The sequence below is a fragment of the Erpetoichthys calabaricus genome, chromosome 17 (genome assembly GCF_900747795.2).
Source record: "Erpetoichthys calabaricus chromosome 17, fErpCal1.3, whole genome shotgun sequence".
In the NCBI taxonomy this organism is placed as follows: Eukaryota; Metazoa; Chordata; class Cladistia; order Polypteriformes; family Polypteridae; genus Erpetoichthys; species Erpetoichthys calabaricus.
In genome coordinates this window covers 1363740-1380995 of record NC_041410.2, presented here as the reverse complement: position 1 = coordinate 1380995, position 17256 = coordinate 1363740, and the positions used below count along the sequence as shown (strand labels likewise).

Sequence of the window (17256 nt, the reverse complement as noted above, 5' to 3'; positions counted from 1 at the left end):
GCCTCTAGAGCTTTAATCGAAGTCGCCTTTCTCTTTGAATTTTCGCAGCCGTAAATCCGCTGCCTGCCGCGATGTCGGTCTTGTAAGGTTTTTCGGGCAGCTGCGCAGAAGGCGACTGCGCATTCGGCTTCGGACGGACGTGAGTGAGTGAGTGAGTGAGGAGACTGGCGAATTATGTATTAAGATTCAAATTAAGCAAACATTAATATGAGTTTAACTCAAAACTTTAACTTTCTAAGATTGGCTCTTACAAACATATCTGCACAAAAATGGCCGCCGTTGCATCATCTGAGTGGATTGCTGCTGCACATTAGTGGTGGCTGAAGTGGCTCCCCACTCGCTGAAGCACTCTGAGTATTGAATAAAAAGTGCTATATAAATGTAAAGAATTATTATTAGGGTAGCACTCTTCATGGTCAGATGGTACACATGTATGAAGATTCACACACCTCTGGTGAAAAGTTTGAGCGATTCTAAATGTCTTCACAAGCAAAATGGGCCCTGACTTGTTAAGTGTGTCTCCTGTAAAAAAATACAATCTTAGCATTTAGGTCTGTTAAATAGAACAAGTCTTTTCTTTCCTTTATATGGAAATTTGATCCAAACAGTATTTGCATCAATTCTCAATATGAACGTTCATAAAGTTATAATGGCTGGAAATTTTAGTAAAATCATTAAAACAATCTAAATGAGTACAGGCCATTCAGCCCCACCAAGACCATCAGTCCTGTACACTTACTTCTTCAAAAATAACATCAAGTCGAATTTTGAAAGTCCCTAACGTCCTCCTGTCCACCACACTACTCGGTCACTTATTCCATGTGTCTGTGGTTTTCTGCGTGAAGAAAAACTTCCTAATGTTTGTGCAAAACTTACAATTTTCCAACTGTGTCCCCATGTTCTCGATGAACTCATTTTAAAGTCACCGTCTTGCACCAGTGGAAAGAATGGAAAGCCCGTTGGTCCAGATGACATACCTTTGGAAGCATAGAGGTGTTTAGGAGAGATGGCAGTGGAGTTTTTAACCAGATTGTTTAATGGAATCTTGGAAAGTGAGAGGATGCCTGAGGAGTGGAGTAGAAGTGTACTGGTGCCGATATTTAAGAATTAGGGGGATGTGCAGGACTGTAGTAACTACAGGGGGATAAAATTGACGAGCCACAGCATGAAGTTATGGGAAAGAGAAGTGGAAGCTCAGTTAAGAAGTGAGGTGATGATTAGTGAGCAGCAGTATGGTTACATGCCAAGAAAGAGCACCACAGATGAGATGTTTGCTCTGAGGATGTTGATGGAGAAGTAGAGAGAAGGCCAGAAGGAGTTGCATTGCATCTTTCTGGACCTGGAGAAAACATATGACAGGGTGACTGAGAGGAGTTGTGGTATTGTATGAGGAAGTCAGGAGTGGCAGAGAAGTACATAAGAGTGGTACAGGATATGTACACGGGAAGTGTGACCATGGTGAGTTCTGCGGTAGGAGTGACGGAGGTGGGATTACATCAGGGATCGGCTCTGAGCCCTTTCTTATTTACAATGGTGATGGACAGGTTGACAGATGAGATTAGACAGGAGTCCCCATGGACTGTGATGTTTGCTGATGACATTGTGATCTGTAGTGATAGTAGGGAGCAGGTTGAGGAGACCCTAAAGAGGTGGAGGTATGAGAGGAGAGGAATGAAGGTCAGTAGGACCACCAAGACAGAATACTTGTATATAAATGAGAGGAAGGTCAGTGGAATGGTGAGGATGAGGGGAGTAGAGTTGGCAAAGGCGGATGAGTTTAAATACTTGGAATCAACAGTACAGAGTAATGGGGATTGTGGAAGAGAGGTGAAAAATAGAGTGCAGGCAGGGTGGAATGGGTGGAGAAGAGTGTCAGGAGTGATTTGTAACAGACAGGTATCAGCAAGAGTGAAAGGGAAGGTCTACAGGGTGGTAGTGAGACCAGCCATGTTATGTGGGTTGGAGAACATGGCAATGACCAGAAAGCAGGAGACAGAGCTGGAGGTGACAGAGTTAAAGATGTTAAGATTTGCATTGGGTGTGACGAGAATGGACAGGATTAGAAATGAGGACATTAGAGGGTCAGCTCAGGTTGAATAGTTTGGAGGCAAAGTCAGAGAGGTGAGATTATGTTGGTTTGGACATGTGCTGAGGAGAGATACTGGGTATATTGGGAAAAGGATGCTAGGGATAGAGCTGCCAGGGAAGAAGAAAAGAGGAGGGTCTAAGAGGAGGTTTATGGATGTGGTGAGAGAGGACATCCAGGTGATGGGTGTGACAGAGCAAGATGGAGAGGACAGAAAGATATGGAAGAAGATGATCTGCTGTGGCGACCCCTAATGGGAGAAACCAAAAGAAGAAGAAGAAGTCTTGCACCAATGGACTAATTTCCTTCATAACTTCATACACTTCAATCATGTCTCCTCTTCTTCTAAAAAAGGCTGCACAAACATGGAGGGCATGAGGGTTCCACACAGATTGTGGATGAATTCAGTATCCCAGATAGTGCAGCTGAAGTCGAGACCCTGATCTCTATGTGGCTGTGCTACCAAAGAATCAAATCATTCGCAGTTCATTTGACCGTATCCATGCCATGGCTGCAATGAAATATTTTGTATCCCATAATAAATTAACCTACCATATGTTGTATAAAGTAAATGTAGCATGCTGGTTGGCATTCATGGATTTCTTTCTTTGTTTTGTTAAAGAATTCCAAAGACAACATCTATGAAAACGTATCTGCGCCTAATGAGGAACCTGCACGGCAGACTGAGGGTGACCAGGGCGACCAAACTCTGAATTACGCATCTGTGCAGTTTAAGACCAACCTAAAGAAAAGGTACGTGACGACTTTTTAATTCAGCTGAGTGTCTCACCTATCCATGTGATGCGTCTTCATCTGAAGAAGAGCAGCTCAAGCCTCTATTGTGCTCAACTTGTTTTCCGATAATAAAATATTTCCTGCTTTTTTCTTAATACTGAATCCACCTGAAGGTATCTCTCATCACATGTTGTACTAACATGCTGGAATTCTATGAGGGAGAAACAAAAGAGTAGGATGATAGTGGAGCCCATGATGTTATTAATCCGGACTTTCAGAAAGCTTTTGATGAGATGCCACATGAGGGGGTGGGCATCAAACTAACAGAAGTGGCAGTTCAGGGTGTGGTGTGTAGATGGGGGCAGAATTGGCTCAGGCACAGGAAGCAGAGGGTGATGGTGTGAGGAACCTCATCAGAGCTGGCTGACGTTAAGAGTGGTGACCAGCAGGAGGCAGTGCTGGGGCCGCTGCTATTTTTAATAAAAATAAATGATTTGAATAGGAATATAAAGAACAAGCTGGTTAAGTTTGTAGATGATACCAAGAAAGGTGGAGTAGCAGATAATTGAGAATCCGTTAAATCATCACAGAGGACTTGGATAGCAGACAGGCTTGGGCAGATTTATGGCAGATGAAATTTAATGTCAGTAAATGTAAAGAATTACACATAAGAAGTGTAATTATGTGAGGTTTGAATACACAATGGGACATCTGAAAATAGAGAGTCCACCTTATGAGAAGGATTTAGGAGTCGTAGTGGACGCTAAGCTATCAACTTCCCGACAGTGTTCAGAAGCCATTAAGAAGGCTAACAGAATGTCATGTTATATAGCGCCTTGACATGTACGGTACAAGGGGACTGGACCGAGAACTGACCCTTGAGGGCTACCTTGTGTGAGTGAAGTAGTGGCAGATTTGTGTTCCCTAATGAAGACGTAATACTGGCGACCACTGAGGTATGATGTGAACCAAGAAAGAGCAGCAATAGCTGAAAGTCAGGACAGTAAAATGTCCTGGTTAACTGTATCAGATGTCAAGGAGAACTAGAACAGCGGCCATCCCAGAATCTGCGGTTATAAGCAAGTCGTTGGTTACCTTAAGTGAAGCATGTCAGTGCTATGTAGGGCTCTGAGTCCAGATTGAAAAGGCTCAAGCAAGTCATGCAAGTTTAAATAATCATTAAGTTGAGCAGCAACAACCGTTTCTAAGATCTTAGCCATAAATGGAAGATTAGAAAATGGGCGATAATATTTTACCTGTAATGGATCTAAGTCAGATTTTTTAAAGACAGGGGCTACAGCAGCAGTTTTTAAATCACTTGGAACAACACAGGTGTGGAAACTACAATTGATAAAGTGAGAAATGAGAGCAGAGAAGTTATCAGCACAAACCTTAATCAGTGGAGTCGGGGCAGGGTCTAGTTGGCAGGTAGATTGTTTTAATGTAGATATTACTTCAGCAATATAAGTTGATGTAGTGGGGTTAAATTTAGATAAATAAACTGGAGATTTAGAAGTAGAAACGATCAACGGAAGTGAGGAATGGTTAGTGGAGAAACCTTGATATGTGGTGTGGGATATAGCCGGCCATTCATCCCGGCCAATACCCCCAGGCCGCTAGATGGAGCCCTCCTTGCAATGTGGAGATGCCCCGAATTCCAGCAGGGCATCATGGACTATGGAGTTTTAATACACAGCCCTGCTGGATAACATCAGGGGTCGCTGCAGGGAGGACCAGGGATTTATATTTTCCGTATAGCCCGGAAGTATTTCCAACTCACGGGAACGGAAGAAATGATATACTTCCGGGCTGAAGAAAAAGAGAAGTTTTTACCTGACCTGGAAGTGCTTGATAATCACATGGACTGAGGGCTCAGAAGCACTTCCGGGTCGAGGACTATAAAGGACTGTGGGAGATCCCAGACAGATGAGCTGAGTTGGGAGGCAGGGTGGCAAAGCATCTGGGAGTGGAGGATTGTGATTATAGTGGATTATTGATTTATATGAGTGTTGTGGAGAGGAGGGTGCTTTGTGCACATTATTATTATAATAAATTCAATATTTGGACTTTTATCTGGTGTCTGACGTCTGGTCTGAGGGTTCAAGGGGTCGGCAGAGCCTCTATCTGTCACAGTGGTCATAATTTTAGACTGAAAATAGTGCAGAAATAGATTACAGTGCCCAACAGAGGAATACCGTATATACTCACGTATAAGTTGGGTCTTGAAACCCGAAAAATCGATCATAAAATCAGACCGCGACTTATACACCCGTTCAAAAATATGACACTTAATTTTTTTTTTTACATCTTCTTGCCTCCTTCAATCCCTCATCAGTTTCTCAGACGCATCAAATTTTATTGCAGTAGCACAGTTACCAATTTCTTTCGCCACTTCAACGACTTTTAATTTAAAACCAGCTTCATATTTTCTTCTGATTGAACACTCCATCATTGATAAGGGATGCTCTTACGATAAAGGTGTATGAGGGTGTGCGATACACAAAACACAAAACAGTGCGAACGTTACTTCCGAATGGTTTGGGTATCACTGTGTGGTCACGTTGGCACAATAGAGAGAGAGAGAGAGAGGTTAGGAGCACACGCTGGTACAGCGCATTGCCACACCCACATAGGAAAAAAGGCCAAGTGCTCAGTGGTTCCTCTCTCAGGTGGGTGTTAGCATATCATAATCTCTCAGACCAATAGCGGGAGTTTCCTGCATTCGACTTATACGACCGACATTATAAAATACCAGAAAATATATACAGTAAAACCAAGTCCCGACTTCTCCGCAGGAGAACTTATCAGCGAGTATATACGGTAAGGATTTTTAACAGCAGGTTGACAAAGTCTGTTAAGTGTATTAAAAAGAGATCTACAGCAACAAGTACCAAAGTCAGTAAGGGTGGAACAGTATTTTGAACGTGCAGCCGATAAGGCGCATCTGTACTCCTTCAGGTGTTCAGGGTGTGGACAGCCAAACCAGTCTTCTTCCAGAGCCTTTCCAAGTGGTGACCAGTTTGTTTTATGGTACGCAATTCTGCTGTAAACCAGAGAGAGGTACGGGTAGCAGGAACAGTCAAGTAGGCTATGTTGTCCATAACAGCAACTATGCAAAATCAGGTCCTGATTGGTCAAAGGGTGTAGAATTGTATAGGGAGCATGCGGAATGACAGACAGATATTTTATTTACATTTTTAATTTATTTTATTTAAATCTGCTAACACAGTCATAACCTTTATTTTGTTATTATGAAAAGACACAGTGGCATATTGTGTCAATAAAAAGGTCTTTATTTTAGGTGTATAGGCGGCCTGCCTGGGGTTTGATCCTGCCTTGTGTCCTGTGCTGGCTGGGATTGGCTCCAGCAGACCCTCGAGACCCTGTGTTAGGATATAGCGGGTTGGATAATGACTGACTGGCTTTAGGTGTATAGACAGATGTGAAAGGCACTATATAATAGATAGATAGATAGATAGATAGTGTAGTTGGCAGGATTAGATAGATAGATAGATATTGAACTGCATGTAATTTATTGATATTTTTCTTTATTGGTGTTTCTTTAGTACACAAGCCAAGGAAGAACCAAATAAAAAAGATGAAGCAGAGAACAATGGAGACATCATCTACACTTCAGTTGCCAGGAAGTGATGAGGCGTGTGAGTGCATTTGAACCCTGACAACATAAAGATGGCTGAGCACAACTGGACTGGTGTGGAATTTAGTGAAGCGACTGCCTTCATCAAAGAGGATGTCCATAATCTGGGGAGAGATAAAACACATTTATGACCTTCTGAACTGTGCGTGAATGGCAGCCAGCGCCGACCCTGTATGTCAGCCAACAGATAAAGCCAGTCTTTAATGACCATTATTCATGTCCATTCCCAGCTGATTTCTTGTCAGAAAGTGGTATACTCCCTCAACTAAGCTGTCGACAAGGACGTATTTTCTCAAATTAAAAGAGTGTGCACAATGCTGTAAAGTGGCAGAATGTTTGAATCTAAAAAGTCCTTCCTTCCAAAACATTCAGTCAGTTTTCCAAAATGTCAGTGAAGGAGGAAAGTAGCAGAGCTGTGGCTGAACTGATGGCCAGGAGGTTTTTTCTTTTTCTTATTTTTTTGATGTGTCAATAAAAAGATTTTGCAAAATGACGAAGGTCCAAGTCGTTAGAGTCCTGGTGTTTTGCTAGATGGTTGCGAGACATGGACGCTACCCTGTGACCTGAGATGAGGACTGGACCCCTTCATATGTGGGGGGCCACTGGTTTGACTTTGTGTTGCTCACGGAGTCCCGAATGAGACACATGACCTGCATTGTGAGTGGGCATCAGTTATGGCACTACGGTCATGTGGCGTGATTCCCAGAGGGTGATCTGGCTCATTGTTAAGGACCCGAGTGACTGGACCAGGACAAGGGGGTCGCCCACGTAACACCTGGCTGTGGCGGATAGAGGGTCATTACAAGGGGTTGGGCCTTGCAGTCCAGCATGTCTGTTGCCAACAAGGATCCCGAGCTGTTTTGTCATAGCGGTGGGTGCGGCAGAGCGCTGTACCAAAGCAAGCTTCCTGACCTGACCTGACCTGAATAAAAAGAATATAGAAGGCTGCATTTGCATTCTTATAACTAATAAGAGTTTAATAAAACCACCTGACAAAATTAAAGTATCAGGGTAAGCAATAAACAAAGCAAAGTCCTCAGCTGGTCAGTCTGGGGGATGCCATTTAGGAACGTTAAGGTGCCCACCCTCCAGACTCCAAGGGAGATCGCCCCCCAGGGTCATAAAAGTGTGATTATGATGTCTGTGGTATGTCAAAAAAAGGTTTTGAATGTGCATACACAACGAACACGGACTGGCAACCCACTTCCACCAATTCATTGAGCTCTGATGATATCGAGTGAAATTAAAGCACACCAAGGGGCCGCCTTAATGCATGGGCATGCTGGGCAGTTGCCCGGGGCCCCATGCTAATCTATGTACGTTGTGACTTGCTGTCAGTAAATAAATCCTAGACTATACTAAACTATAAATATTTTATTTTTGTGTTACAAGTGGACATTGGCATTCGCCTCGGATATTTAGTATCGCGGTCACCTCTGCAGCCTCACGTGCCTGTATGTGTACGGAGAGCGTACAAGTGCAGATGTTAACGTCACTTCAACTCCATTCTCTGCAAAGAAATTTCACAAATGTTTGTGTGGAACACTTGATTCATAATCAATAATTCATAGCCATTTCATACTGTATGGTTTACTAATTGAGTATCATTTCTATGTTGAGACTGTTGTGCTTTTCAAGGCTCATGTTCTGTTGTTCAAACGTGTGTGTTGATTAATCTTTGCTGTACAGCATGTTTTTAATGCCTAAACACTGATTTTGTTGGAAGTTCCAATATAAATAAATATATATTCAATTTTATCGACCATTTCCATTTTTATTCCTGTTAGTGGTTGTGTAGGTAGGGGCACCAGTGCACTGCTTTGCCCCGGGGGGGCCTGTAATGCTGTTCAGACAGCACTGGGCATGCGATCTTAAAAGTCTGTGGTAAATGCACATTGGGGCACCACTTGGGCTACTGAAGGGGCGCGTGCTCACGACACCGAGGGGAAGCCGCCCCCATCGAACTCTAATAATCCCGACCACCCCTATGGACAATGAGGGGCGATGTCAGTCAGCCCCACCTGGAGCTCCAAATGGGTTTCCCCTGGCACTGCCCAACGGTAAATATGAGATCTGTGAAAATCAGAATGTAGCGAGCCACGCCGGACAAGGCAGCAGGCCGACTCTCTTTCATTATTAACCGTCACTGTGTTTTCAACCTTCCCCTCCAAAGATGTTTTTATTTGAAGAATTAAAGTGAAGTTTCTTCAAGTATCTCACATCTCACTCTTAATGAATATCCGACTTGGAAATTCAAATCTTCCATTCCTGGAAGCTGTGGACCACATTGCTTGTGCTCAGTTCTGTTCTCCACCTTATACTGAGACACAGAGCCCCTTGCCCAAACCAGCATTTGGACTTCTCCAGGCAGACCCCATCAATCTGAATTTCCAAGATAATGTCAAATTCAGCCAAGTCTTGGTCCTGATGACAATCTGAATATCACATAGAAGTGAACTTAAATGAACTGCAGGGACGCCAAGCCACTAGTCAATGAAAACACTGCGTAACACGAGGACCATGCCAGTAGGGGGAGACACCCTACACCACTGTACAGCAGACATAGTAACATCTACAGAATGACATTTGTCTCTGATGCCAGTCTGGCATGAACTGAAGAACAGCACTGACCTGGCGACACCAATCCAAAGATGCAACAAGCCAATAAATACTTGAAAAGCATTGAACACCATGGCAGATGCTGCAAGCTTAAAATAAGGCCATAATAATCAAATATATTAACCAACGACACAGGAAATTACACTGTTTGGCCAAAAGTATATGGACGCCCCTCCACATCGTTAACTAAAGGTGTTTCATTATTAACAGGTCCATCAAATCAAGTGCATAGCCATGCAAACTCCTCGGACAAGCACTGGGTTATACTGAAGAGCTCAGTGATTTTAAACATGCCACCATCATTGGATGCCACCTTTGCTACAAGCCAATTTGTGTACAGTTGTGGGCAAAAGTTTTAAGAATGACACAAATATGAAGTTTGCTGTCTCAGTTTTTATGCTGGCTGTTTGCATCTACTCCAGAATGTTCTGAAGAGTTATCAGTCCCTCTTTGCCATGAAAATGATCTTCATCCCCAAAAACCCATTTCCACTGCTGTTGTGAAGAAGGCTTCAGGGTGCCCAAGAAAGTCCAGCAAGCGCCAGGACCATCTCCTAATGCTGATTCAGCAGCGGGCACTGCCAGGGCAGAGCTTGCTCAGGAATTGCAGGGCAGCCGGCAGGTATGAGGGATGGCAAAGACTTGTGGAGGATGGACTGGTGGTTGTCAAGAAGGGCAGCAAAGAAGCCAAGAAAAACATCAGGGACAGACTGACATTCTGGGATTGGACTGCTGGGTAAAGTCATTTTCTTTGATGAATCCCCTTTCCGATTGTTTGGGGTACCCGGAAAAATAAAAAAGTGAGCGGCGCGACCATCAGTCCTGTGTCATGCCAACAGTAAAGCATCTTGAGACCATTCATGTCAGCCAAGGGAGTGCAGGGCTCACTCACAATGTGGCCTAAGAACACAGCTATGAATAAAGAATGGGACCACAACATCCTCCAAGAGCAACTTCTGCCAACCATCACAACAACAGTTTGGTGACCAACATGACAGAGCACAAGGCCGTAAGGCAAAAGGGAGAACTGAGTGGCTTTGGGAACAAAACATCGAAATTTGGGGTCCATGGCCAGGAAACTCTCCAGACGTTAATCCCATTGAGAACTCAAGAGGTGGGTGGACAAACAAAAACCCACCAATTCTGACAAACTTCAAGCATTGATTCTGCAAGAATGGGCAGCTGCCATCAGTCAGGATTTGGCCCAGAAGTTGATTGCCAGCCTGCCAGGGTGAATTGCAGAGGTCTTGACAAAGAAAGAAGGGCCAGCACTTCGAATATGGACTCTTTGCATAAATGTCATGTCATTGTCAATAAAAGACTTTGGAACTTCTGAAATGCTTGTCGTTCTACTTTAATGTACCAGAGAAACATTTGACAGAAAGATCTAAAAACACTGAAACAGCAAACTTTGTGAAAACCAACACTGGGGTCATTCTCAAAACTTTGGGCCACGACTGTAATTTCTGCTCTGCTACATTTGCCCTGGTCAACTGCAAGTGCTAGTATTGTGAAGCATCAAGGAGTAACAACAGCTCAGCCATGAAGCGGCAGGCCATGCAGAGTCACAGAGCGAGGCTGCCGAGTACTGAAGTGGCTACAAAAATGGCTTCTTATAAGGCTGAGATAAGGGAAATAATGGATGGGTGGATGGTCTTGAATTAATCTAGTTGCTCTTCTCTGGACTTTCTCACATGCTGCTCTATCTGTATTTGTAATACGGAGACTAAAGCTGCACACAGTCCTCCAGGTGAATCCTCACCAGTGCATTATAAAACCTAAGAAGAACTTTCTTGGACTTTTAGGTCCCTCTGCTGCTTTAATTATGAATTAGAAGATATTTAGTTGTTGACCTTGCGGGTGTGTGAAAGAAGCCAAACACAGCAGATGCTTTCCACCCCAAAGAGGTGCAATCATCTGCAAACTACAGCACATGTGCAGCGTTGTGTGAAGTTCTGGGAAATCCCTGCGCAAGTTCAAAGGAAACTGAATCAGCATGCAAATGGTGAAGAGTCAGGCCAACTTTGCAGAACACAAAAGAGCACAAATGTCAGGTTTTATATGCTGTTGTATCCAGCCATTCTGCATTGAGTCTAATCGTAACTTAAAATGTCACTCAGCATAAAATCCAATTGTTCCTTCCTGTAAAATGAGATTAATTCCTTAGATGAACCTCCATCCATCCATTTATCGCATCCCCTTATTCCAATTTTAGGGTCATGGAGAGCTAAAGTCTGTCCTAGCAGTACAAGGCTAACGGTGGCTGTGGTGCCAGTGAATCACATGCATCTATAGTGGGCCAGTTTAGAGTTAACTATCAACATGAGACCCTTTGGGATATCAAGACAAAGTAAAGTTAACCAACAAGAAAAAAGAAAACCCAGAGCTGGCAAAGACAGTGACCGGGCCTGGACATGGACAATAACCCTGGGGCTCAGCAATGCACCACTGTGCACCCCGCATACCAGTCTCACAGTCACCATATGTCCTGACACGCAGGGTCAACTGTGGACCTTCTATACATAGAAACACGTGTGCGCCATGTCCAGTCGTACAGTGTGCCACGGGTGGACACCAATCAAGGAGAATTAAAGCAAAACAGGAGGCACCTGTGCACAATCTGGAGGTCCGCATATTTCTAGGAAGGAGAGATTTCAGTTTTTGATTAATTTAGACACCATGTTTGAATGGTTTTGAGTGCAGACTGACGGGCAAAATGGCTAATTTATCCATTTCAAATGAAACCTACAACACAATAAAGTGTGTGGAAAGTAATGGGGTCTAAACACTTTGTTAGCCCACTGTATCTATCTACGTAAATGTTTTTATGAGCCCCCATACCCAAGCACCTTTGGTTGACAGGAAGGAACCGACCCCAGATGTGGTGCCCATCAGTTACATGAAAGTTCATATATGAGTTTAGCCATTAGGTGACATTGGTGACCATTTAGGGTGTTGTCTTCTGAGTGGCATCATTTATTAAATTTACAGAGTGAATGCTTTGGACCCCCAGGGGTCATAGAAGTATGATAATTATGTCCATGGTATTTAGTCAAAGGGGGCACCATTTGTGTTTCTGAAAGCACACAATCCTGACACTAAAGGGGACCCCCACCTGGGCATCAAACTATGAAGATAAAGAATGGGACAACGTTACTGCAAGTAAAACCAAGGAGCAAGGGTCATCAAACTCTGATGATGCTGAGTTGGTTCAATTATCCGCCGGGCACACCAAAGGGCATGTGCTCCTTAAAGTCTGCAGTATACACACAAAGGGGCACCATTTGTGCTATTGAAAGGGCGCATGCTCAGGACACTGAGGGGGAACCCCCCACCACAGGTCATCACAGTCTACTAATGATGACCGGCCACTGTGGACAACGAGGGGTGACGTCCGTTAACCCCTCCTAGAGTTCCAAAAGGGCTTCAACAGGCACTGGAGTTTAGGATTTAATAGCAAATGCTGACCAGAGAAATGTGCAGTTTTTTATACAAAATCTTGAGAAAGTAACACAACTGTAACACACTGTTTGTAATGCATTACATTTTATAATAAATAACTATATCAAATATTGAGTTCCATTTTATGTAAGTAATAAATAATGTAAAAAAGCACAGTTGTCTCAGTCGGTTGGTTTAGGTGCTCCTCATACAGGACAGTAGGCAGCTTGCTGAGTGACCGCCTGTTCCAACACTTCCTGCAGTGAGTCCATCCTGACTCAGCCTTTTTAATCAGATGGTTTAGCCTGTTGGCACCACCGGCACTGATGCCCTTTCTCCACTGCACTACCACTGCCAGCCACAGACTGGTAGCAGACATGTAAGAGTGGCCCGAGTACTCCAATTGACCTCGGTCTCCTTCATGTCTGTGGACGGCCTTAGTGCTGATTCTCCACTCGAGTCTGTTGTTCAGATGCACCCCGAGGTGCTCATGTGTCCTCGCCACCTCCACATCTTCACCCTCTATGAGAGCTGGTGGGCAGGGTGGGCTTGGCCCTCATGGAGTCTACGATTATCTTGTTTCTCTTGCAGGTGGTTCACTTTGCACCAGTTTGGCAAAGTCCTCTACTCGTGTCCTGTATTCATCCTCCCAATATAGTAAAATCATAATAAAATATAAAACGTCAAGAGTATAATAAAAGTATAATAAAAATAATAATAATAATAATAATAAAAGTATAATAAAATATAAAATTACCACACAAAACCAATTTATAGTTGTGAACCATAATCACACATAAAATAAAAATTAAGAAAGTAATCAAATAATATCTGAATTGCTAGATTTAATTTACACACCCGTTTCTCACTGTTTGGACGGAGTGGTGGCTCTGAGGCTGGGGATCTGCACTGTGTGACAGATAGGGGGTGCTATCACTCCCTTGAACCCTCGGACCAGACGCCACACACCAGAAACAAAATTCCAATAACTAAATTTATTGTAATAAATGTGCACAAAGCACCCTCCACTCCACAATAATCCCAAATACACAATACAGTAATCCCTCGCTATATCGCGCTTCGACTTTCGCGGCTTCACTCTATCGCGGATATTATATGTAAGCATATCTAAATATATAACGCAGATTTTTCGCTGCTTTGCGGGTTTCTGCGGACAATAATAATAATAATTCATGACATTTATATAGCGCTTTTCTCAGTACTCAAAGCGCTATCCACACAGGGAGGAACCAGGAATCGAACCCACAATCTCCTTACTGCAATGGGTCTTTTTACTTCTGGTACATGCTTCCTCAGTTGGTCTGCCCAGTTGATTTCATACAAGGGACGCTATTGGCAGATGACTGAGAAGCTACCTAATCAGAGCACACAGTTAAAGTTCCTGTGTGCTGATTGGCTCAGCGACAGAGTGCTGCATTAACCAGGAAGTCTCATCTCACTCATTCAGCATTAGCGTGCTCCTGCTACTGCTTCAGGGGCCGTGTCCAAGCGCCAACAGAAGATGCAAATGATTGCAGAAAAGGTAAAAGTTTTGGATATGTTGAAGGAAGGGAACAGCTACACCGCTGCAGGACACCATTACGGCATCAATGAGTCCACGATTCTTTTTATTTAAAAAGGAGGAAAAGCATATAAGATCTACGGCCGCAGTGTCCTTTAAGCAGGGTGCAAAACAAGTTGCAAGTGGACGTGATAAGGCAGTAGTCTGGATGGAATCTGCTTTAGGGATTTGGATTGAAGAGTGCTGGAAGGAGAACAACGGCGATGCTACACAGTCGCCTGAAGAGGCTCCTTTAGAAGAGCTGTAACGCTCTCCTTTGTTGTGCAGTAAAATTAAACTCCTCGTTATCGGACAAGTCGTCGTGTCATTGTTGGTGAGTAACCATAATTAATTATCTACGTACAGTACTTATTACATGTACATAGTTTAGTGTCACTGTACACACATTTTACTGTATACAATTTTTCTTGCATTGTACGTATTTATTGCTGGTGGCCTGCCTGTCGTAATGGCTGTAACATATGTGATATCGGAGACGCTCGATATCTTTAAAATAATATTTAGGTTTTACTGTATATAAACTGTGTTTACATACATAATTTCAACGAATCTTACCTAATATCTAAGGGTTTATGCTGTATAATTGTGTGGGAAATGTTTATAATAGTGTGGAAGAGTTTATAAGGTCTTAAAATATATAAAAAGAACCATATGAACATATGGTTTCTACTTTGCTGATTTTCACCTTTCGCGGGGGGTTCTGGAACACAACCCCCGCGATGGAGGAGGGATTACTGTAATCCTCCACTCCCAGCAGCTCAGTCGCCCTTCCTCCCAACTCGACTCGATCTGCTGGGGTTACCCATAGTCCTTTTATACTTCTTGACCCGGAAGTGTTTCTGTCCCTCAGTCCATGTGACTTTATAACACTTCCGGGTCGGGTAAAACTCCTTTTCTTCAGCCCGGAAGTACGTCATTTCCTCTGTCCCACTCGACTGGGAAGTACTTCCGGGCCATAAAGCAAATAGAAGTCCGTGGGCCTCCCTGAAGCATCCCCTGGTGGCCCCCATGGTATCCAGCAGGGCTGTGCATTAAAAACTCCAAGGTCCATGAGGCCCTGCTGGTATTCGGGGCACCTCCATGTTGCAGGGAGGGCTCCATCTTGCGGCCTGGGGGTATTGGCCGGGATAAACTACCGGCCATATATCACAACTGGTAATCGGAAGGTTGCCGGTTCGAATCCTGTAAAACGCCAAAAGTGACTCTACTCCGTTAGGCCCTTGAGCAAGTAAACCCCTTAGCCTGCAATGGCTCTGTCCGGGGTATGACGTTAATCTGCATCCAGCCCTGCAAGTAGGACATGCAGGGTAAAACCTGGGGGTTGGAGGCAGAACTGGCACTCCAGCCACCATAAAAAAACGTCCCAGTGTTCGATTCCATCTGAACTGGTGTGGTGCTGAGGTGTCACCCGTCGCACGGCTGCACTCTGGTCCTAATCTGGGATCCTCAGTTGGTTTGTCATGTGGTGGGTGCAGCAATGCGCCGTATCAGCGTGGGCTCCTAACCTCACTCTCTTCTCACTGTTTGGTTTAGCCCCAAAATGAACAAAACTTTTATTTTTGTTTTCAAAAATCAAATACATAGAAATACATTATAATAAATGTATATTCTGGGTGGCACGGTGCTGCAGTGGTAGTACTGCTGCATTGTAGTAAAGAGACTGGGGTTCATGTCTCGGGTGCACCCTGTGTGGAGTTTTCATGTTGCCCCCATGCCTGTGTGGGTTTCCTCTGGGTGGTCTTGTTCCCGAGTCCAAAGACATGCAGGTTATCTGACTTGGTGATACTAAACTGGCCCTAGTGTGTGTTTGTGTTGTGTGTCTGTGTGTCTGTCTGCCCTCCAATGGACTGGCGCCCTGTCCAGGGTTTGCTCCTACCTTGTGCCCTTTACTACCAGGCTAAAAAATGAGCCTGGATGAGGCCAGTTAGAAATGAAATATAAATCTCTGTGGCCCATTTAGCCTAATTCACAACTTTATGGGATGTCAGAATAAAACCACAGCACCTGGAGAAAAGCCCCACAGTGGATGAACATTCAGTCTCCACTTAGACAGCGGACGGCCTGAGAGGAGCTGTGAGTTAGAAGTCCTAACAGCTTCATCAGCGTGCCACACATACCCGTTAAAAAGGCTAATAAATTAAAATTCATTCAAGCTGAATATGTGTAAAATACAGTAAAGCACACCTACAGTAAAGGAGTACAGTTGATGGTTTCATTTTTTTTGCCGGCACTGTAATGAAACCTCAAGTTGCATTTCTGCTTCTATTAAAATGGCAGGCGTCCTCACCGCTTTGTAACAGCGCAGCTCTGAAGTGATCTGCACCTGCGCTGACAGCAGGGTCGACTTTGACTGGTGAATTTTATGTTTTTAGTGCAGTTTGTTCAGTTTCTTGTGAATTCAAAAACCCAAAAATAGTAATCTGTTAACAAAAAAAATGCAAAATGAGCAGCTGAAGGGTTTGTGCGTCTACTGCACTCGTCATTTTAATGAGTGACCCTCCTCTGATGCCAACAATAAGGTGACAAGTGCTGGAGTCCTTGGGGCTGCTTTTGAACAAACTGGACATTTAGAGGAGTGGTCTGTCAAACTGGGGTCTGACTAAATGCTCAAGGGGGAAACGTTTTATCTCTTTACCTAAATTAAGAAAAAGAGCAATTGCTACAAAAGAAAAAGACAAATATCATGGAGAGAAATGAACGAGGAATCAACACTTGTCATGACACACAGACCTTTAAAGGACTTTGAGAGATGAATGGCTACTGTACATCTCTATGCTTGGACTGCATGAAATTTGAGGAAATGAAAAGGCTTCCTGTTCATCGAGACATCTGGAATGAGCCTGACACACAGCAGCAGCAGTCGAGCGTACCTTTGTCCAGTTCACTGCTCATGCAGATCTCTGAAGAGACCCTACAGGTGCCATTAACCCAGAGACTGCCAAAGGAGATGAATGGACGCAGCCGTTCACAACTGAAAAAAGGTACGTCCAGATTTAGTTAATGTTACCATTCGTAGGGATTGTTAGTGAAGCTGGGCATGACAGGCTTGAAGAAAGGGGAGGGAATGCATGAAATGTCGTGGCACACGAAATCACAATGTTGTGAAAATAAACCTACTTTTTGAGATGTCATTTAT

General features: G+C 43.8%; 2 protein-coding genes across 3 annotated transcripts in view; both read left to right on the top strand.

Moving 5' to 3' along the window:
• The window catches only part of LOC114643332 (B-cell receptor CD22-like), a 359848-nt gene extending 352827 nt beyond the window's left edge, over positions 1–7021 (top strand). The window contains exons 25-26 of the mRNA XM_051920772.1: positions 2709–2839; positions 6388–7021. Coding sequence (XP_051776732.1) covers positions 2709–2839; positions 6388–6472 — 216 coding nt within the window. The 3' untranslated portion in view covers positions 6473–7021. The remainder of the gene's footprint in view (positions 1–2708; positions 2840–6387) is intronic.
• LOC114643328 (B-cell receptor CD22-like) overlaps positions 1–17256 on the top strand; it is a 171267-nt gene that overhangs the window by 88883 nt on the left and 65128 nt on the right. Inside the window, exon 1 of one of the 2 annotated variants that reach the window (XM_028791922.2) lies at positions 16956–17101. The exons of the other annotated variant lie outside the window; for it this stretch is intronic. The gene's annotated coding sequence lies outside the window, so the exon portion shown is untranslated. Of the gene's footprint in view, positions 1–16955; positions 17102–17256 lie in introns of those variants that run through there. 2 annotated transcript variants of the gene reach the window in all.